The sequence below is a fragment of the Peromyscus eremicus genome, chromosome 1 (genome assembly GCF_949786415.1).
Source record: "Peromyscus eremicus chromosome 1, PerEre_H2_v1, whole genome shotgun sequence".
Taxonomy (NCBI): Eukaryota; Metazoa; Chordata; class Mammalia; order Rodentia; family Cricetidae; genus Peromyscus; species Peromyscus eremicus.
In genome coordinates this window covers 28,238,083-28,261,250 of record NC_081416.1, presented here as the reverse complement: position 1 = coordinate 28,261,250, position 23,168 = coordinate 28,238,083, and the positions used below count along the sequence as shown (strand labels likewise).

Here is a 23,168-nt window from a genome sequence, read left to right as displayed (position 1 = left end):
GGCACCCTCTCCATCATTGCCAGGAGTCCTAGCTTGGGTCATCCCCGTGGACCCCCAAGAGCCTCCCAGGCACCAGGCCTCTCCTCAACCCCATCCTGGCCCCCTCTATCAAGATATCTCCCTCATAGCAGTCTCTCTCTCTGACCCTCCCCCAACTCAACCATCCTGAACCCTCACTTTCCCATCCCCCATCCCCTCCCTACTCCAACTCCTTGCCCCCAGTTTACCCGGGAGATCTCATCTATTTCCCCTTCCCAGGGCAATCCATGTGTCCCTCTTAGGGTCCTTCTTGATATCTAGTTTCTCTAGGGCTGTGAACTGTAGCCTGGTTATCCATTGCTGTACATCTACTATCCACTTATGAGTGAATACATACTGTATTTGTCTTTCTGAGCATGGGTTACCTCACTCAGAATGATTTTTTTCTCTAGTTCCATCCATTTGACTGCAAATCTCTTGATGTCATTGGTTTTTTTTAATCATTGAGTAATACTCCATTGTGCAGAGACCACTTTTTCTTAATGAATATGCCCCCACTCCTCAAATTCCCTATACTTCCTAGCTTCCTTTATTTATTTGTATAGGATGATTTCTCCCTGACAGATCTATTACATTTCTTTATTTAGCATTTCTTCCCTGGAAATTGTTAATATTTTACGTCAGCTTGCACCCAGAGTTTTGGTCAGACATTCTGCATGTGTCCTGAGATGAATATTCAAATCCATGTGCTGTGAGTAAAGCAGCTAATCCTCCATATTATAGGTGGACCTCATTCAGTGGGTGGAATGCTGTAATAAACAAACACCAGCCTGCTCATCTCCTCAGTAAAATTTCTGCCCCCATACTGCCTTAGGACTCGAGCTGCAGATTTTTCTGGTTGCTGACTTATACCATCTGATCTGAGGGCTGAGACAGTCAATTCTTTAAAATTAATTAACCCCTATCCCCAATGCGCGCGCATGCGCGCGCGCGCGCGCACACACACACACACACACACACACACACACACACACACGATAAATTTCCATTTCCCTGGTGACAAATCCACTCACATATATAAACAATGCTAGGAGAGGATTTATCTTTCCACTGGTTAGTTCTCAGGCATCGACCAGACAATGTGTGACACACAGTAGGTACTTAACAGTGCATTTGCTTACTTACAGTTCTTTCTGTAGAAAATAATGTCGAGGTTTCTCTTGCTTTAAAATGTCTTAATTAGGCCGGGCGGTGGTGGCGCACGCCTTTAATCCCAGCACTCGGGAGGCAGAGCCAGGCAGATCTCTGTGAGTTCGAGGCCAACCTGGGCTACCAAGTGAGTTCCAGGAAAGGCGCAAAGCTACACAGAGAAACCCTGTCTCGAAAAACCAAAAAAAAAAAAAAAAAAAAAAAAAAGTCTTAATTAGAAGGTGGGTATTTAAATAACTTGTATTTCCCTCTTTCCCCTCCTGTCATTTGCCATAGTTTACCAACTTTTCCTATCCTTAATTCTTTTGCTTTTTTTTCCTGCTTCTCAAAACCAAAAAAACACTCAGAACATTTACGTTTGTGTGGGTTTCCTACCCTATCATAATTGAAATGCCCCAGTCTCTGCCTAAACAGTTTCAGTTAGACCACTGTATTCTGCAAAGATGAGTAAATGCAAACATTTTAAAGTGCGAACTGGGTGGAGTGTAGCTTGCCTTACCTCTGGAAACAGTCAGGATAGGTACTTCAGACCACCTTTCTTCTTGGTACCTGACAGAAGTCGCTGATATTGTAGTAAGTAGGGAACATTTCCTGAAGAAATCGATTCTGTAAAGTGTGTGAGCACATCTGAAGGGAGGCTGCTGCCGGGATATCTCTAGAGACTTGTGACTCTTTACTCATCTTGATTACAGATTGCTCGTTTCTCAGATTCGGAATGTATTTTGGATAGTGATTCCCTGCCCTCGGTACTCGGAAAGCACTCAGGCATGCTCAGCAAATTTGCTGCCTTTGGGCTGCATCTCCAGGCCTCCTTCATAAACGACAACAAACACTCTTTTTATTTTGAGATGGTCTCATTAGGTTGCCAAGCTGGAATTGAATTCGCTTAGTAGTCCAATAGACCTTGAACTTGAGGCCTCAGACTCCCAAGAAACTAGGGTGAAGTAGGGAAGAGTGGTACATTTCTTTCAGAAAGCCCGAAACTGCATAATATATGTATCCTTTTCTGGGAACGGTACTAGTGGAAGCAATCCATAAATGTATGTCCTTCTGTCCTTCTCCTCTGGTTACTTCACCATTTACGCTAGGAATCGAAGACCTGCACATATAGTTTCTCTCAGATGTTGGTTAAAATTTTCATACCAAGGACAGGCTGTATATCCATCCACAGGGCACATACACATATGTACAATTGGGCATGAAGCTTGAGTGCTTTAGATTTGTCAGTTTGGGCTAGCCCCAACCTACAAATGCCCTCTCTTTGAGTTTCAATCTGCGTCATTTTCTTGTTTTTACTGAAAAGTCAGAATTGACAGAAAAGAAAAGTAAGTTTGATTCGACACTAACGTTGCTCTTTACAGTAACCAGCGTGGCTGACGATAGAAAGGAATTGCCCCTCCTCTGGGTGCTTGTTCAGACTCAGTCTTTGTTATTGTTGCCAGTAGGATTCAGTGATACCTTCTAGCTCCTGAGATATTTTCCAGATTAGAGAACATACACACTCCCCCCACTCAAATTTTCTCCCCTCCTTCCCATATGTGTATTTAATGAGTATATGTGGAGGTTGAAGGTCAACATTTAGTATGACTCCTTACCTTATTTTCTTGAGAGAAGCTTTTTTTTTTTACTGACCCCAGAGCTTGCTGATTCACCTAGGTTGACTGGGTGGCACGCCCCGGGAATTACCTTGTCTCTATTTCCCCAACGCTGGCACATGGCTTTTTATTTTTATGTGGGTTCTGGAGGATCCAACTCAGGGCTTCATGCTTGCATCACATCTGAACCATCATCTCCCAGCCCTAGTTTGGGAATTTTCATGTGTTGATAATCATCCCTCATTGATCAGTATGAGTTTGACACAGCCAGAGAGTAAGAAGCCATAAGAATTTGAATGGCTTTTGTGCAAGACCTCTCTGATTTGAACAATGAATCCTTTGGTATATTTCCAGATGAGTCACTACTCCCTAGTGCCCCAGTTATGTCACCACAGCTGGTGGCTATCTGCTCTGAAAGAAAGCCTGCCATTAACTGGACTAGCACACAACCTTCAGCTGAGAAAGCAAGAGACAGATATTGTCATCCTGAAAAGAAAAGTTGATGCCAATAAATATAGTTTATGTAAGCTTCCATGTTAGAGATGTCTTAGAGAAAAGAGCCCAGATTTGAGTGTGTTTTAAAAGCAACAGATTGTGGGTGAAGCTTGGTGGTCTATAACTTGCTTGATATCCATGAGGTCCTGGGTTCAATTCCCAGCACCACAAAGGAATAAAACAAGACCATGCAAACATAAACTGTGAAACATCCCCGCATATTATTTTGTAATAAAGCACAAATTCATATGCAAATTCCTTGCCTTTGGGAACTTAATTATTTTCCATTAATAATCGATTGTAGTTATATTTATATTATCAGAACTTAGCTGAACAAATGTCTGTTGGGTTGAGTTATCAATACTTTGGGGGTGATGCCAGCCTATTTAGGCTCAGTTCTTCTCATCTTTGTAGTACCTGTCACTGCCCTTTACCTACAACTGCTCAAGCATGGAAAAGTCAGTCGTCATCTATGTTAAGTTCTTTCACCTCTGAGTACAAGGGAGAGAACACTGTACTACGAGGGAAAATTTAAGACACATCCTAGCTGTACCTTTTGCTGACAAGAACCTCCAGACAAGTCGAATGTTTTCTGAGATTTTGATGTCACTTTTCCCTATTAAAAGTGTGGATGTCACGGATGCATCTTTTCGAGACAGGGTTTCTCCGTGTAGTTTTGGTACCTGTCCTGGATCTTGCTCTATAGACCAGGCTGGCCTCAAACTCACAGAAATCCACCTGGCTCTGCCTCCCGAGTGCTGGGATTAAAGGCATGAGCCACCACCGCCCGCCTCACAGATGCATCTTGAGACACATCTATCTCAGGAGAAAATGTAGGCCACTTCATCACTTCCTTTTTCCTCAGTCAGAGGTCCTAAGGTACCCCGTGACCTGAAGGGGTCATAGACTTTACTGATGAAGGAGAACAGGCTCAGAGGGACTTGGAGGCCTCTGTGGCAGTGACTGTAGATCATTAACTTCTCTCGGCTCAGAATACCAAAACAATTAACGACACAAACAGCTCCCACCCTATCATGTACCAGGAAACCCTAAAAAATGATCTAGAGAAAACCAAATTCAGAAATAGTAGCTCAAAGAATTTGACGATTGATAATGCTCTCTCTATCATACATAGAAGGAGTGGCATACATTTATGTTTATAAGGTGTCTTGCTGTTCTATTGCTGTGAAGAGACACTGTGACCATGGCAGCTCTTATAAAGGAAAGCATTTGATTGGGGCTGGCTTACAGTTTCAGAGGTTTAGTTCACTGTCTTCATGGTGGGAAGCATGGCATCACTCAGACAGACCTGGTGCTGGAGAAGTAACTGGGAGTTCTATATCAGGAAATTCTGGCAGCAGGAAGAGAGAGCCACTGGGCCTATCTTGGGCTTCTGAACCCTCAAAGCCCACCTCCAGTGATACACCTTCTCCAAACATGGCCACACTTCCTAATCCTTTCAAATAGTATCACTCTCTGGTGACCAAGCATTTAAATATATGGGTCTATGGGACCATTCTTATTTAAACCACCTCAGATGGGCAAAATATACTTAGAAATCCCGAGAAAGAAATCATTGCAGGTGTTACCTCTAAGTTGCTTAAATGTATAATTTTGGTTATTTTCCCAAGGAACTCCAACTCCATAGCTAGTAAAGAAAACTTGGAAATAACTTCATTTGGAATTATGGATTTATGTCTTCAGGAGAAAATAATCAAAAATAGATTTAAAGATTTGTTTTCCAAGAAGAAGTGTATATTTCCGGGACAAGGTGAAGAGATCTGTATGGGTTTAGTGGGAAGTTCATTGTATCTTTGGACAGCAGTGAACATTGACCAGAGCTTTGATTCTGTGGCTGGGTAGCAAAAAGGAAGCATAAATGTGCCCTGAGTAAGTGTCAAGTCTGATAGAAACGAGCACTTTCATCTTCATGACCAATGTTTAAAGACAGAAAATGCTAGTCTCACCAAAATGTAAGGAAATGAAAGGCACAAAAAAGTTAGTCACTATGGGTGGCCAGAACTAGGTTTCAAATTATGTTTGCTTTGAGTTTTCCCCTCTATTTTGTTATTAGAACTTCACGTTAATAGTAACAATAGTAATACTGCCACTTTCAGGGAACATTTTTATTAAATTCCAGGCGTTGTGCTGAGAGCTTTAAATGCATGGTTCCATTTAATTATCACAACAGATCTGTGAGGCAGAGATTATTTCCAGGGTTGAGATGAAGAACTCGAGACTGAGAGACCATATAGGATTCCCCTTCCTCCCCCATCCCCAGGCGTAGAAATAGTGAGTGGAGCCAGGGCTTCCCTGTGCTTCTAGTGTGGGCTAGAAAAACCTGTGCTTGGACCTGCAGGGCCACAGGGTGCCCCTCCTCTGGCGATCATCAGCATGACCTTGCTTAACCTGTATACAGATCCAGTCACTTAGGGTGGGTGACACATATTTCCCACATTGCTTGGTTCAGAAATCACTAAGGTCCTTAGTATGTTTTTTCCCCCCACAGGTTCTTGCTGGATCACAGTTAAGCATTCATACCCAAGAGACTGATAACATCTCTGAGGGGTCGGAGTTGAGGAGGAATGTTCATGAAAAGGAGACTAACTGCTCAAAAGGATTATATCGTGGGGGCCAATTTTGCTGTCAACCATGCCAGCCTGGTAGGTCACATGAAGCATCCAGAGATGAGTGGAGAATCAGGGTGAGGGACTGAGAAGTGCTATAAGTAAGAATGTGTTGGACAGTTAGTTATACAGCTATTGGCTGTCCCATAGTGTACAGCATTAGAAGAAGTGGAGGGAGGGGAATACTATAAAGTTATCCTCCAAACACAAATTGATTTGTTTTTTTTCTTTTATCTTCATGTTGCTTGTCTGGGGTACTTATGAAGAAACATAATTTACAAATGGCATATATGTCTAAAATGAGAAGATTCATCTATTTAGCTGTTTCTCATAAGCTAAGGAAAACTTATTTGGGAGGGTTAAAAGCCTGTCATCTCAAAGCTGACCAGAGTGTATCTGACTAATTCTGGGGCTCCCTTAGCAAGGAACTTCCACCCTCAGTGCTATTTCTCAGCCCCTCTCTTCGGTCTATCGCTAAGGCTCTCTGTCCCAGCACTGAAGCCTGCAAAATACATTTGCATTTTGCAGCTGAATAACCAGATGAGCTAGAAAAGCAATGAACAGCCACCAGCAGTTTTTTCAAAAATCAGTATTTTGAAATGCAAATCCCTTTCAGACTGGAACTTTTTCAAGCACCAGCAAATGAGAGGCTAAGGAAAATGTAATTCTGTAAACTTCGTTTCTACTTTGGGGTTGACCACAGTTACTTATAAATGCAGATCTGTCTCAGGTGCATTGAGAGGATAAGAAGGTGACCCAAGCTGGGCGGTGGTGCCTCACACCTTTTAACCCAGCACTCAGGAGGCAGAGGCAGGCAGATCTCTGTAAGTTCGAGGCCAGCCTGGTCTACAGAGCAAGATCTAGGACAGGCACCAAAACTACACAGAGAAACCTTGTCTCAAAAAAACAAAAAAAACAAAAAACGAAGGTGACCCAATGGCGTTTAGGTTTGTGTGACAGTGTCAGGCTATAGTCATAGACCTCCAAAAGGCTTCTGTAGATTCCATCATTGGCTTCACAGGCTTGCAGTACTAAAAGTACAAAGCAGGCCCAGGTCACGCACATGCAAAGACTCCTCCAACAGTGTCCATGAGACACTCTCCTGTCCAGATTTTACTAAGCCTAACAAGAAAGTTTTCCCTATAATATAACCTACTTTATACCTACCTAAATTCCTATACAGTTACTGTTTTCCAAACAGGAAGTGGAAACCATCTATTGCTTTTTTCTTTAAGTTGCTAATGACAATCAATTTAGCCTATGAATTGAAATCTGTATTCATAGTTGAAATTTTGCATTTATATGTTTAAAATTTAAAGTGCAAACTAAAACAAAAATGGTGTGTTTTGCATGTTAAGCTGTCGAAGATTTCTGCTGTGTGCTTTTACTGTACTTTTGTTTGTATTTTAAAAGGGAATCTCAGCCTGCTGCAAACTTTTAAGAAAGAAAATGGGACCTATGTCGAGAACTGTAGCTAGAGTTTTCCTGCCTGGCCCACAGTCAGGACAAATCTCTCTCACTCGCCAGTCCCACAGCCGCTCAGACCCAACCAAGTAAACACAGAGACTTATATTGCTTACAAACTGTATGGCCGTACCAGGCTTCTTGCTAACTGTTCTTATATCTTAAATTAATCCATTTCTATAAATCTATACCTTGCCATGTGGCTCATGGCTTACCGGCATCTTCACATGCTATTTGTCATGGTGGCGACTGACAGTGTCTCTCATTCAGCCTTCCACTTCCCAGCATTCTTCTCCTCCTTGTCCCGCCTATACTTCCTCCTGCCTGACTACTGGCCAATCAGTGTTTTATTTACTAGCCAATCAGAGCAATACATTTGCCATACAGAACATCCCACAGCAGAGAACTTGACAATGTTTTTACTCAGTGACACAGCAATGAGTTATTTATAGGAAAGTGCATTAAACATGGAAAGTTTTGTGTGTATGGCATTTCATTTTGATACCCAACAATGTCGGATTGTGCATGTAAATTCTGGAGTAATCAAAGGCTGGAATAGTTTGTGTCGATCATAGCCTAAGTGCACCAACATTTCTGATATATTTCTAGTCTAATCCTCAGTTGTACAGATTTCTTTCAGCAGTTGCTAACTGGCATTCTGGCTGTGTTAAAGGTTTTTCTCTGCCCCTTCACTAGTATATCCCACATGGCATTCAACACCCACCAAACACTCTCCCCACCATTAGTCTCTCTGGTTGAATTTTAGACTTACCAACATTCAAGTTAGTTTCAAGTCTGTTTATAGTGTTGATGATCGGATAGTAATAGGTAATATTAATGATGAAATACATCAGTGAACATCAAATATTGGGAAATGATAAATTTTACTTTTAAGAAAACTAGGTTGAATATTTTGGATACTTTCATGAATTCATACAGACTGTTGGTGTGATGAAGCTTTCTTTTTCATCAAAATGAAGGAAAGTAGGAGAAGGGGATGGAGGGAAGTCAAACAGAAACCAAGGCAATGCACTGTGGATATGACTTAAGTGGAAAGAGTCTTATCTCCATGTCAAATGATTGACATACTTATATAGAGACTCTTTAAAAATGAAAATAAAATATGTTTTTCAGTGATCTCACCTGTGAACTGATATTTTTTATTATAATACACTGTGCACATTTACAGAAATTTAAAAAATAAATAAAAATCAAATACTTGAAAAGTCCTCACCACATCTTGATATCCAATAGGATAAATCCAGTAGTGTATTTATTATTTATTATATCTTCATATACACACTTATATATACTGCTGCCTCTATATTACTATATATACATACATATGTGTGTGTATATATGTATTGTATTTGTATGCATAAGAATGCAACAAAGTAAGAGAATAAATATCTCAAGGCAGTTGGTATGTAGGTGCTTTTAATAATTTCCCCTCCCTACCAAATTTTCTGTGATAAGCAAGTATGTGACTATCAGAGAATGATGCATTTTGAAATCTTAATTATTTTTAGTAACTTTTTTTTTGTATTTTAGGTAATTTAGATTGTGTAGTTTGGGGAAAGAATCTTAATTGTATCCATATAAAGCTAGGCATAATCTCTAAGCCAGCTCATTAGATATTTCAGTTCACTTAAACAATAGTGTCATACCACCTGCAGGCAACGCAATGCTCTTCTGCTCTGTCCCCAGTAGATTCTGCTGTGAGGTTGTGTAGCTCTGATGCGCCCTTTAAATTTTGCTCTAGATTTTCATGGTTTCCTTTTTAAAGTAGACTTGTTTTTGTTTACTAAAACATCACAAAATGTCATCTATATTTTAGTTTAATAATTGACTGTACATAGTAAATGTTGTGTTTGGACAACAAGAATTCTATGAGGAAATTCACCAAGTCATGTAATAGGAAACACAGAATAGATTGCATTTGCTGTTTTGTGCACGGTGAGCAGATTTGACTGTGTTTGGCCTTTATCACTATTTACACCATTGGTGACTAGAGTTGCTGGTGCTGCATCTCTGCCACACTTCCCTGCATATTCTGCAGCACTTGCCTCTCTATTCACTGCCCACTGCCACTTGCTGCCACTTAGCTTCTCTGCCTGAGAAGGGGAAGACCCCGGAAGCTAATGTTTTGTCTTACTTCCTGCAGGACTTCCTTCTGCTCCTAGAGATCCCTTAGCACACAATGGACATTTAATAAACACTTGTTCAATATGTGACCATATTTCCAGAAGGCATTGTTCTATAATGATTAGTCACAGAAATAGAATGACTTACTTTAAATAAATCAAAGCAAAGATGAATATTATTTCAGATTGTATGCAATAATAACAAACCCTATGATATTTTATTAGAAATACATGTGCTTGTCTACAAAATGTGCTGTGTTCCTCGGTAGAAAATAAATAGAAAGGGGAGAGAAGAAGGAACTGTGACTATTTATTGGGTGGCATGTGCACAGTTCTGATAGTAATGACAGAGACTTCATCATTTGCATGACAAAAACTTAGGCTTACAGACACTAAGTGCTCTGTCAAAGATTTGATGGAAATTTCTAGAAACTTCCAAAGTTCTTTTGCTTAAAATGTATTGCCTGTGACCAGGATTTGTGGATTTGGGAAAACAAAATGAGAATCAGAACAAAGTGAGTTTGTCTGGTCATCTCAGAGCCAAGGACAGCCACCTCCACCATCTATCTAGTTTCTTCTCTTCAGAGAAGTGCATTTGGTCACTCTGATTGACTCTTTCCCTGTGTTTCTATTGCTAACTATCCTGCTTTTTATGGGAATATTGTTTTGCCTTCTGTTTTTGGAAGGCTCTTAATATGATTTTTTTCCCAATAGCTATTTGTCTTTCCCATTGCATTTGCATGTAATTAGCCTGACATATTGTTCCCTGATCTTAAGATTTGTTTTATCATCTTCGCATACTTCCCATGCTGTTACATGGCAACTGCCCTGGCTCCAAACATTTAATATATATTTTTTTCCTATGACAGGTGAACGAAAACATATGGACTGTACATTCAATGGTGGCAAACCAAGGTGCCTTCTCTGCACGGAAGGGAAGGTATACATGGACAAGGAACATTATTCTGACAAATGCAGAAGATGTGCACTCTGTGATGGAGAACATGGTATGTGTCTAAGAAAGCAATTGAAATAATCCGATCCCCATACTTCATGTAGAACCACACATGGCACAGTTTGAGATTGGGGTCTACTCTGGTACTGTGCTAACATATAGGAAGGAGCAGAATGAGGCTAGCTAGGTAATGTTAGCCAGGTCATTAGGTAGTAATCACGTTTAAGGGTCTTCTCAGCAATACTCCCAAGTGGAGGCAAAGGACTAATAACCCTGAGTGGAGATGCACCAGCTGCAATCAAAGCCACCCATAGAAGCTATTTTTCCACTTCTATTTAAACTTGGCTTGTGGTTCTTGTTCACAGCTGTACAGAGAAACCCCAAATGTGGGGAGGATGTCCCCTCATGTTTGGGGATCTGGTCTGTCAACATCATTCTACTTGGGGACTGGAATTTTTGCAGCTATTTCAATCTCTTCTCAAGACCAAGGTGAAAACAAAACAGAACAGAACAAAAAATGGCCATACTTTGGCATCAAGTTTTAGATATCTCTCTCTCTCTCTCTCTCTCTCTCTCTCTCTCTCTCTCTCTCTCTCTCTCTCTCTCTCTCTCTCTTTCTCTCAGCGTAAAGCTTTTACACCAGACTGTAAAGAAGCGATGCCAAACCCGGTTATATATTAGAGCTGCTCAAGGAGCTGTTGAAATATTAATGCTTAGGTCTCAGCTCCCAATTAAATCAGTCTCCAAGTGGAGCCTGAAAATGTGTCTGTTTAAGCTTAGTTCAGGCTTACCATGTAGCATTCTAACGTGCTAGACATGATGATGATGATGATGATGATGATGATGATGATGATGATGACAATGATGATGATTTTTAGACCATGTATTTAAGGCACAAGGCTCTCAATTAAAGGAACAAAGGGGCCGTCCATGCAATGGTGGAGAGTGTCTGGCTTTCTGGATATCTATCCACTAACAACTCTACTTGATTGATGGTCCTTTCAACCTGGTACTGCCTTTTTTTTTGTTAGTAAATATTGTTACACAAATTCCTGAATGGTCTTAATAAAAAAAACCAGAGCCTGATATTGGGGTGAATGCTGAAAGACCGGAGAGACAAAGGAACAAGCCACCTCTTACCTCTAGGACTCCTCAGCCTGAAAAGCTTTCTTCAGCCGAAAGACTTTAGTTCCTGTCTCCTCATGCCTTATATACCTTTCTCTGCTCACCCATATCATTTCCTGTCTCAGTTTTCCTAGTGCTGGGATTAAAGGCATGTGACTCCCAAGTATTGGTGTCTGCCTCCAGTGCTTGGCTCTGTTTCTCTCCTAGACTGAGTCAATCTCATGTAGTCCAAGGTTGCTTTGAACTCACAGAGATCCAGACAGATCTCTGCCTCTTGAGTGCTAGAATTAAAGGTATGTGCCACTACTGCCTACTTCTATGTTTAATCTAGTGGCTTGTTCTGTTCTCTGATCTTCAGGCAAATTTATTAGTGTATACAATACATCATCTTTCTCCTTTTATTATTTTTGCCTAAAATAATAAAAGGTTATAACTAATATAAGAAAACATATATACAATTTAAGTACAATAAGTATATACAATATATACAGTCAAGAATTACTTGGGGCTGGAGAGATGGCTCAGAGGTTAAGAGCACTGGCTGCTCTTCCAGAGGTCCTGAGTTCAATTCCCAGCAACCACATGGTGGCTCACAACCACCTGTAATGAGGTCTGGTGCCCTCTTCTGGCATGCAAGCATACATGCAGGCAGAACACTATATATATATAATACATAATAAATAAATCTTAAAAAAAAAAAGAATTACATTAACAATGTCCAGTCCATTAACATTTGATGGATTTAGAGAAAATATTCCATTATTTATCCTATTTTGGTGAGTCCAAAATGTTGTACCTAATTCACTTTCTATCTTAATTTGTATTATCAACCAAATACTGTTTTTTGATGTCTTTCAAACTTACACACTTTACACCTCATTAGTGAGTTTCTTTTCTGAATTTGTTAACAAAGAAGACTATAATTATCCAGTCTTCAACTCCCTCAGAGACCCAAGAAGGAAATAATACTACCTAAGTAAGCAGGAAATGTAAGCAAGCAACTTCCAAAAAAATATGAGAAATGACAGAAACATCTTTTTGGAGACTTCAAAGTTGCTGTTAGGCATGGTCATGGTTCACTGCAGAAAATCTTTTTTGTGGAACACTTTTTTTTTCTGGATGATTTGTCATTTTTCTTCAGCTGTCTCATTTGTCCAGTGTTCTTCAGATTTTTTAACTGGATGCCTTTATTCTCCTGGAAGACAAAAACAAAACCCTTCCCCAACCCTAATTTTGGGGGAGTTTCCAAATCTAATCTTTATCAATTTTGATTTATGGCTTTTCCTCAACTTTTTTTGCTTTATTTTCTAAAGCTGTTCTATCATATAGAGAAGTATGATTTTTTTTTTTTTTACAAAAGGCATTAGGTTCTTTAATTACTCTGAGAAGAGGTTTCTTCCATGATGGCAGGAAAGGACTGAACTGAATTTTTCATGGAGGCCTGTGAGAGGCCCCTCAGGGCATTTTCCAATGGCAAAGGCAAAGGATTACTTTGTCTGTCCCTCGTTGACCTACATTCATTAGTCCAATGTTTGCCTTTGCCACCCCTTCTGCATAATCCAGAACAGAGGGGCATTCTGTTGGGATTATTCCTTGAAAAAACATTGTTTCTAGGAATGCCCTGTTTACAGTTCCTTTTTAGGTGACCTTGTTTACCACATTTGAAACATCTGACATTACTATTTTTCTTCAAACCTCTGGAAATCATTTCTCCTATCAAAGTATCACCATGGTCACGAGATTCAATATTAATTGTATCTCATATCCATTCCTCCAAGGGTTCTGATCTAGCCTTTAATGGCCTAATTACCCTTTTGCATTGTACATTAGCATTTCCAAAAGCTAGAGATTCAAATATTATCTGTCTAGCTTCCTAATTTGGTATCATTCTTTTTACTGCTGAAGACAGCCTCTGTAAGAAATCCATGAAGGTTTCTTTTGGGCCCTGCATAAATTTTGTAAATGACTCAATTTTCTTTCCTACTTATTCAGTTCTGTCCCAAGCATTCAAGGCTACCACTCAGCATAAGCCAGGGTGTGGTCATCATACAAAGATTGCCTTTCTATATTAGCATAGTCTCTCTCTCTAAGAAGTTGATCTTGGAGATTTCTGTACCTCTAGCTCTACATTGTTGTTCAATGGTCTTAGCCTCATCCTTCCACCAGGTCCTCTATTGTAATTGTGGATCAGCCTCTAAGACGGCTGTAACCAAATATCTCCAGTTTTGAGAGATAGTTCTATTACAAGTTGACCACAAGTTTAACATCTGCTTCACAAACAGGGAATGCATACCATATGGCACTATAGCTTCTTTGAATCCCCTCAAATCTAACATTTTCCACAGAAGTAAAGTTAGCTTGTATATAGCCTTGAGCATTTGGCAGTCCCTGTAAAGTTACTGAATAGATTAAGGTTGGCTGTTTGAAAGCCTTAGGCTGTTTCTCTGAAACCTTATAATGCAATGCTGAGATTGGTTCACCTTTAAATTCTTCTGTCTGGGTCTGAATTTCTCTATGATCTGTTTTAACAAGTTCTTCTAAAACTTTTATTTTGGCAATCATATTAACCAACTTTTTAAATGATAAAACAAATAATATTTATCATTGACATTACATAAATCCCATCTACATTAATTATTCTCTCTTTTAATTGTTCCATTTTCAGACTGTCAATTATATTATCAAACAGAGATCAAATTCCTTCCTTGTAGCTGGAGAATTTCTCTCCAGCTCCTGCCAAGTCCCGCCAGTCCTGGAGCCCACTTACAAAATAAACACATCGACTATTATATTATTTAAACTGCTTGGCCATTAGCTCAGGCTTACCATTGTCTAGCTCTTACTCTTATACTAAGCCCATTTCTGTTAATCTATATGTTTCCACGTGTTCCGTGGCTTTACCTGTTGCCTCTACATGATGCTCCCTGAATGGCAGCTAGTGTCTCCCTTTCCTCTACCTTCCTCTTCTTTTCCTCTCTCCTCTCTCTTAGTCCCGCCTATACTTCCTGTCTGGCTACTGGCCAATCAGTGTTTTATTTATACAGAGCAATATCCAAAACACTTCCTTTGTAAAAATATTTCCCATTTTTTAATATGGGAAAAAAATCTTTTTTAACTAATTTCTCCCTTTAAGAAATCCCAATTGTCTCCCCCAATTCTGCCAATGGTGAAGATTCAGATGTGAGGCTGAGGGCTTCTGTGTAGAACAGTAGAAGCCTGAATGGGTTTCAAAGGAGCTACCTCTACGAAATCCTCAGTCTAAAGAAAGTGAGTTCCTGTTTTCTCCCACCTCATATACCTTTCTCTGCCCTGCTGTATTACCTCTTGGGATTAAAGGCATGTGTGCTTCCTAAGCAAAGGTATGAGATATCAATTACTGTGATCAAAGGTGTGTGCCAACACTGCCTGACCTCTATGTCTAATCTAGTGGCTGGCTCTGTCCTCTGATCCTCAGGCTAGTTTATTGGGGCACCCAATATATCAGCACAAAACATTGTTATAAAAGATGTGATAGTGTAACAGTTGATAATAAGCAGTAGATCTAAAAAAAGTCTATGCAGAATCCAGTCATTATTTTCATTGCTTATTTTTAACTAGCTGCTATAATTAATACTTTATAAACTGGATTTCTAGGTTTAGAAGTGGAAACACACTGCACCCGGACCCAAAATACCAAGTGCAAGTGCAAACAGGACTTCTATTGTAATGCTTCTGTCTGTGAACACTGTGATCGCTGCGTCACGTAAGTTTTAGTATTCAGTGCCTAAAACATTAGCTGTAACTTGGGACATCCTACCTTCTTAGAGAAGAGCCACACTGAATGGGGAGTTAGGAACTGAGTTCTCTTCTTGTCTTTTCTATTTGCTCAGTTACCACCAATCAACACCAGACATCACTGAGTAGTCTCCAGTTTCTGAACATTACCAAAACCATTCTGTTCAAGTTACACTGCTGGCTGCTTAGGTTGGTGATGGTTATGGGAGATGCGACTGTCATCATGGTTTTGGTTCTAGGGGCAAAGAAAGCTAAAAAACAAATGCTTATTGCATGTCAATACTTTATGGTGTATGGCAAGCATAAAACATTTGTGCTAGGAGTGGTGCAAGTTATGCAAGAAGACCTTTTGACTCTGTATGGAAGGTGAGAGTCTTGAGGAGGCAAGAGACAGCAGTACATGTCGGTGGGAAGTGTGTTCAGGCAGGGAACAACAGCTCTAAAGAGGCATAAGATACTTCCATATCTACTGGAGGGTAGAAAAGCCTGGAAATGAATCAGATCATGAGAACTTTGCCTTGATGCTAAAGGGCTTGCTTTTGACTCAAATCTAGAAAACCTGCTTGTACTGCTCACCTATCTGCTGATTAATTGGACTAGTTTGAGCAGATCACTTAACCCATTTGAACTTCAGTTTTCTCTCTCGTGGAATGCAAAGAATATTTAATTAGCACCACCCTTCTGCCACATTTCTCTGGAGATCACATTAGGTAGTACATGTTGCAAAGACAGCTTTTGCATCTCAGGGTAAATCTTAGTGGTAGAACACTTGCCCAGCAAGTGCAAGGTCTTGGGTTCAATGCCCAGCACTGAAAGAAAAGCAGCTTTTGGTTTGTCAGATGCTGGTTTTCTGGAGAATGCTTAGGACTGCTATTCCCTTGCCATTCTGTAATCCTGTAACTCACCTTTGGAACCTATGGGCATTCATCTAATAGGTTGGTTGAAAAGCAGAGACATGATGCTTCCTATCTTATTTATTAGGAAAAACATTTGTGTTCTTACCTTTGCTCTGTTCTCTAGCTCCAAGTGTCTGAGAGTGATGAGGGGCAAGGTGGGGAATGCAGGGAAGTAGTTAACTTGGTAAAGTAATAGCACAATAATAGCTCTGTACACTTTATAATCACAATTCAGTTTTCTTCGTGCTGGTACTGGTTGAAGTATAGTGTAATGCTGTCAGTGAGATTACAGGCTCCGGGAGATTACCTGATCTCTCAACATACCTGCTTAGGCTTCAAGGAAGAGGTGGGCTGTGAACTTGGACTGTCAGAGTTTATGTATCTGAAGAAAATCCCACAAGTGCCTCTTGATCCGTCCTGATCACTCCTAGCTGGGGCCCTGGGCAATATCCCAGGCAGTCGCTCCCTTCAGGCCATTTTAATGGTTTATAAGACTTTTTTTTTTCAAATTTCTCTTGATAAGTCATTTTTAAAACAGCTTATTTTAAGCTCTTGTATCAATTTAATTGTATTGAACTTAAGAATTCAATTTATTACCAATTTTAAGTTTATTTTTGTCTATCCATTTCTTTTGTATATTAGTATTTATTGCCTTTTAAAACTCTTGGTACCATTAGGATTTTTATTTTTAAACATGTGACACAGGGATATGCATGTGACTGCAATGCTGGGAAAGCCAGAAGATGCTGTCAGACACCCTGGAGCTGCAGTTAGCGGTGGCTATGAGCTGCTTGGTGTGGGTTCTGGGAATTGAACTCTGATCCCCTCAACAGGCAGCAAGCACTCTGAACCACTGAGCCATCTCTCTAGCCCCTATATCTTAAGGCAGACTTAACATTGCTCAATCAAACACCCAATCACAGTTCTTAGGTGGTACCAGCTTTTGATGGTGATCTGGAAATGTCTGAGAGGAAACAAGTGCCAGAGATAAAAGGGCAAATGAAATGAATCCTGATGTGTCATGTACATGAAAGACACGGGAGGATTCTACACAGGCCTTCTAAGCTTCTTCTGCCTTTCCCCCCCAGGTGTGAACATGGAATCCTTGAGCCGTGCACACCAACCAGCAATACCAAATGCAAGAGAGAAAGTAATCATTTGTTTTTATGACTACATTCCTTCCCCATCCCCATCATCGTGTCAGAGTAAATGCTTATTGGTTTATTATTAATTGAGAGAACAGAGCTTCGCTTTATCTTAAAAGCTGCTTAATTTCATATGAAATGTCCAATATTTCCAGCCACAGGTTCTGGATACCATTTCCTATGGTTGATCGTCATCCTCCTTTTGGTAGTATTGTTGGTTGGTAAGTTCTCTCTTTGCTTAAACTTTAGATTAAAATGACATGAGACATAGCCAGTGTGCCCATAGAGAACCACAGAAAGCCAGGGAGAGTGTGACAATGACACCTGATAAACCTGACCTTCTCTGGGCCTGACCTCCCTCAATAAACCATTTATTTTAATGTTTATTTAATTTTTATGTTTATTTATTTTTGATCACTCTCTCTTATTTTGTGTCTTTAACTTAAAAATCTATGACAACATGTTTTATCCAAAAACTACTTCATAATGACAGTAGTTAAGGGAAAGCTAGGTATCATCATAGTTGTTCTAGAAAATCCCCTTGAAGCCTAGGGGTGACAAGATATACCAACTTTCAGTGACTGAGAATCTTGCAATTTTTCCTTTTTTGTCGGAACAAGTAACTGTCTCTTCAATTCACTTCGCTTAGTGTGAGGATTTCCTGTCAGAATGGCATGTGAGTCTGACAGCAATCTCTTTGATTTTTCAGGGTTTTTATATAAAAAGTATTGGAGAAGAGGTCATGATGACCCTGAGTCTGGGATCTCAAAGCCTGTGAGTATGCAAAGTGTCATTGGCTTTCTTGGAAAAACAAAAGAAATAAAGGTACAAACAAACAAAAATTAGTACTTTCTTTAAAACAAATATGTGTTTGTCCATTGTCCACAAGTCAGAACAACATTAATAATGAATTAACACAGCAGCAGCTAATTTATTAGTACATTTTTGTGGGGTGCTATATAAAAGCATTATCTACCTCTATAGTCATTAGAGTCAAGATGGAGCCCGTGCTGACCTGTTCATGTCTTTCTTAAAGAGAAGACCATGTGCACTATCTATTGGACAGTACAATAAAGCATGGTACTGGAAATACTCTTTTACCAGAGTTTTCCAAGAGAAGAAGTTGGTTTTGGACCCTACTGACCCAGAGGAGCACTCAAAACCACAAGTAGACTTTTTTTCAACCTGTATTTACATGTCGCCTTCAGCATTTACAGTGGATATTTGTCAAGGTTGCTGTCAGTCTACTGGCTGCTGCCAGGGAATGAATGATGTTACACTGAATTGTCATAGTGCTCATGCACACGTGCATTATATGGGTGAGGGACATGATTAAGGAGCACAGTTTAAGATTAAAGTCATGCATTAAAGTTATCTTGTAAAAAACGAATTACATGGGGAGTCCAAGGCATAGTTGGATTGGTTGGATTGTCTTCTCAAAGGTGGGTTAAATGTCAAGAGAAAGGAAACAGACTGAATAGATAGTTTTAAATGGTCTTAAAGCATATTCCTAACTTGGTTCAAAAAAGCTGGGTTTCTGAAGGCAAGCTTATAAGAGGCATTTCCAGAATAAAATAAATCCTTACAAGGCTTTACATAAATACTATAAGGAACAGTAAAGGAGCTTGGAAGCCTACCAGTGTGAGCTGGAAAAGGGATGTGCTGTGCGAAGCGCCACATTTCACCTTGCTATTTTCCCGGCATAAATGCCGTTGGCCATAGTGCACGACTCTGATTCCAAACCCCAGCCAAGACTTTGCTTTTAACACTTAACAGGCATAGTATGGCTCTCTCTAGCCCTGGAGCTAATGGTAGATAGTATCTAATACAGGCAGATGGAACCTTTCAGTATCTAAATTGAATGATTAAAAGAACTCATCTTAACCATAAAGTCTAATTTCCTAATTTTGTGTGTAGTAGTAGTAGTAGTAGTAGTAGTAGTAGTAGTAGTAGTAGTAGGCAATTGTAAAATATTTCCTTCTGAATTTAGAAAGAATTAAATGACACTTAAGTGTGTATTTGTCTCTCTGCCTCTGTTTTATTCTTCCCAGGAAAACATGCCAATTAATTTCTCAGGTAAGTTCTTCTATTATTTATTTCACAGAAGTGGCTTTCTTTGTCAGAATAAGCCTAAATTAGAACAAACACTAAGATTTTAGAGTGAATAATGTTTGAATTTCAGTGACACTTTAGGCTTTCCTGTTATTTAAACTGTCAGTTCTATCAAAAGTTTAGATCTGTAACATTCTTAATTAAAAATAAACCAGGTAGTGATAAGACAGTATATCATTAGAGGTTTAAGAAAAATTTTCTTCATAATCAGCTGTATCACAAAACTCCTTGTAAATTGATGTCCAAGTCAAATGGAACCATAGCCTCAGTTAGCATGTTCTCACCTCTGCAACAACATGTCCAATTCTATTTGCTCCTGTCCTTTGACCTGTGACTCAGAGACAGGAAGAACTGTCCTTTTAGGTTTGTGGGTCTGGTCATTAGGTCTCTAGGGGGTACTAGATTGGATCTTTTTTTAATTTTCTGATTTCATGAATGAGGTAAGAAGACATAAAGATGTCTTGTATCACGCCCAAAGAGTAAAAGTATAAGAGCCACAGCAAGCTTGGGAGTACAACTCAAGCTCATTCTGTTTGGAGCAATAGGACTCACCTGCACTCCAAATTTTAAGGGAAGAAGTAAGTGCACATGGCTTCAGTAATGGAAATCCCTCTTAGAAAGACATTTTCGGAGACTGTTTTCTGTTTTTCAGACGTTGACCTGAGTAAACACATCTCGAATATTGCCGAACAAATGAAATTAAGTGATGTTAAAAAATTTGTTCGGAAGAATGGGATCTCTGAAACGACGATAGATGAGATCAAGAATGACAATATCCAAAACACAGGGGAGCAGAAAATCCAGCTGCTTCAGCACTGGTATCAGTCTCATGGGAGGAAGGGTGCGTATCACACTTTAATAAGAGGCCTCAAAAGAATCAACTGTTGTGATCTTGTAGAGAACATTCAGGCCATAGTCCGGGAGGACATTGAAAATTCAACTTTCAGAAATGAAAATGAAAGACAAGACTCAAGTGAAAACTACCTCAGTTCTAGCTGTTGAGAGAGAGAGAGAGAGAGAGAGAGAGAGAGAGAGAGAGAGAGAGAGAGAGAGAGAGAATCTTCTAAACCAGCGCTGTGGCTGGTGTCTGAGTCTTGCCATGAGTTCAAGGTCAGACCGTACAACATAGTGAGCTCTGGACTAGCCTGGATCACAAAGTAAAACCTTGTCTCAAATATAACAAAAGAAAAATTACAAAGCAAAGAAGAACATTTTTAATAATGGAAATCTATAAATGGTGTTTGACTTTTTATTGAGTATATTTTCTATTTCCTTAGATTTCTAGAGACAATATATTTATAACATTGGAAGATTTCATGATTCTGTTTTGAGTAATGTTTATATGTATGTGGAGGATGGACAGGTGCTAGAGTAACTGCAGTAGTGATTTATGTACCCAGACAGAAGTCTACACAAAAGCACATTAACTTAAGAGCATGCTCTAGGCATGAGTAGTTACTGTATGCTGGCCTGTGATAGTCTACTCTGTTCCATGGTCACAGAAGGCATGACTTTGGCTATGAAGTCACACACACTGTAAGGATACTTTGTCCCAACCCCAACTCCAAGATAATCCTAGAGATTTTACTATATATAGAGACTTGGTTAGCCATCTTCAGAACATATCCATGCAAAGCTTGCACATGTATTTAAATGTAGAATTAAATAAGGTCTGTCTCAAAGATTTTTTTTGGGTGTGTGTGCAGACCATTGGTGTTTTGTGATGTAATATTTCTAATTTAAATTTGTGTGGAAAATGTAGAATAAATCCAAATGCTTGAATATATTCTATTTATATACCATTTTATTCTTCCAAAATAATTTGCTTGTGTCTCAGGTGTCAAAGTGTTTTTGAGTAAGAGTGTATTACTCCAGCCACACTACCTCTCTGCTTTCTCCTTGTTGTTCAATCCGATACAGCTTTATGTACTCCTAAACCTGGAAACATTTCTAAAGAAATAATGGTCCCTGCCCCCCATCCCCAAAAACCCAGAACTGCCTTGGAAATTCTGACCTGTTTTGGAAGGAGGAGTGCATTGCTTTTCTGGGGAGTAGCTTTAGGGCATGCTATGGACTTGTGCCTACCACCAAAGGTGGGGACGATATGAAAGGCCACTTCATTGCCATGTGTCAACTTCTGGTGTGTTCTCTTCACCTACAAATGCCAGCTGATGTCCAGCAAAGATAAAATAGGCAGAAGGTTCTAGGAATTGCTTCTGATATTCTCTTCAGGTTCTGAGACAAACCATTTCCTCCGTCTACTGTGATGCTGTTATTTTCACACTTAAACCTGTATGAAAGTTGTGTTAAATGTGAATTGGAATCTGCAGTGCTTGTGTTTATATTCATGTGCTGTGAACTGAGGAGAGTTATAAACGGAAACAAATATTTGCAGTTACCTAAAGACCTTCCACTGTTGGATGATTCTTTCCCTCTATGTATGGAAATGTATAACAGAGGAATTTTTTTAATTAAAGTACCATTTTGGCATTTCTGATTCTCTGTTGTCTTGCCCGTTGTTTTATTTTCCTTCACTCCACCGACCACTTAAATGTTACCTGTTCGATGAATCGTTAAAGCTTGCTTTGACATCTGAGGAGGAAATTCCTTTTGTAAAGCCTTTTGATAGTTACATGGTTCATTCCATGGTTGTTCCTGCCAAGAATACTCCCAAATAGAACACAACCATTTGTCAACCAGGGGCACTGAAATACTGGTAACCAAATACAAATGTTAAGGGGTGAGTTTTTGTTTGTTTATTTGTTTTTGTTTTTTCTTTTGTTTTGTTTTGCTCTTTTGGGGTAAGTGAGCTGAAAGGAGGAAATTCAAACACTATACTCTGGCTACTTGGTGATCACTAGGTTCTCTCTCTCTCTCTCTCTCTCTCTCTCTCTCTCTCTCTCTCTCTCTCTCTCTCTCCAAGAAGCCCTTAAAATGTATTTATCCCCTTATTTTTCTTCTCCTTTTGAGAATATCATCTCAACACAGACATTCATAAAACAACAGCTTTCATGTTAAAATCAAATTTAGCTGAAGCTGTTTAACAGTCACATAGAGAAAGCACACTAGTATTTATGGGAAGTGTGACTATGGCTCCTACGTCACCATAGCAAACAACCAAAGGAGCCTTTTGAGGTTCTGCTGTATGTGGGAGGTGCCCCTTTCTCCCCCTCTTAAGTCAATATTTGAAAAAGCAACCCTCTTTTCCTATCATTGACTTTTTTCATGTCTTTAAATATTTTTAATTATAGTAATAGGCTTATTTAACCCAATATTTCCAAGAATTGACATTTTAGCATGCAATCAGTATTAAAACTATTAATTAGAACTGGAAGAACAGCTTTGCACAGCAAGACCATGGATTCAGTCCCCAGCCACACAATTAAACAAAGCAACTCTCCCTTAAAAAACACCCTAACAAAGTACTATTGATGGGACAGCTTACGTTCCCTCATAAAGTCTTAAAACTATAGCTTGTGTTTTATTATACCTATAAGTACATCTCATTTTTGTTTACCCACATTTCATAGATCCGGTAGCCACATGGGGACAGTGGCTATTGCAGAAGATAGTTTTCATCTTTATCTTTGTTATAGAGCCTTAAAATAACTGTAACTCTATGACCAGTCAGCTCTACTACCGGAAGTC

At 39.5% G+C, this 23,168-nt stretch overlaps 1 protein-coding gene across 1 annotated transcript in view; it reads left to right on the top strand.

Annotated features, from left to right (window-relative positions):
• The window catches only part of Fas (Fas cell surface death receptor), a 38,625-nt gene extending 16,608 nt beyond the window's left edge, over nt 1-22,017 (top strand). Inside the window, exons 2-9 of the mRNA XM_059258872.1 lie at nt 5,788-5,941; nt 10,383-10,520; nt 15,227-15,335; nt 17,352-17,413; nt 17,564-17,629; nt 18,118-18,182; nt 19,460-19,484; nt 20,173-22,017. Of these exons, the coding sequence (XP_059114855.1) occupies nt 5,788-5,941; nt 10,383-10,520; nt 15,227-15,335; nt 17,352-17,413; nt 17,564-17,629; nt 18,118-18,182; nt 19,460-19,484; nt 20,173-20,522 (969 nt within the window). The 3' untranslated portion in view covers nt 20,523-22,017. The remainder of the gene's footprint in view (nt 1-5,787; nt 5,942-10,382; nt 10,521-15,226; nt 15,336-17,351; nt 17,414-17,563; nt 17,630-18,117; nt 18,183-19,459; nt 19,485-20,172) is intronic.
• The last annotated feature ends 1,151 nt before the right edge of the window (nt 22,018-23,168 follow it).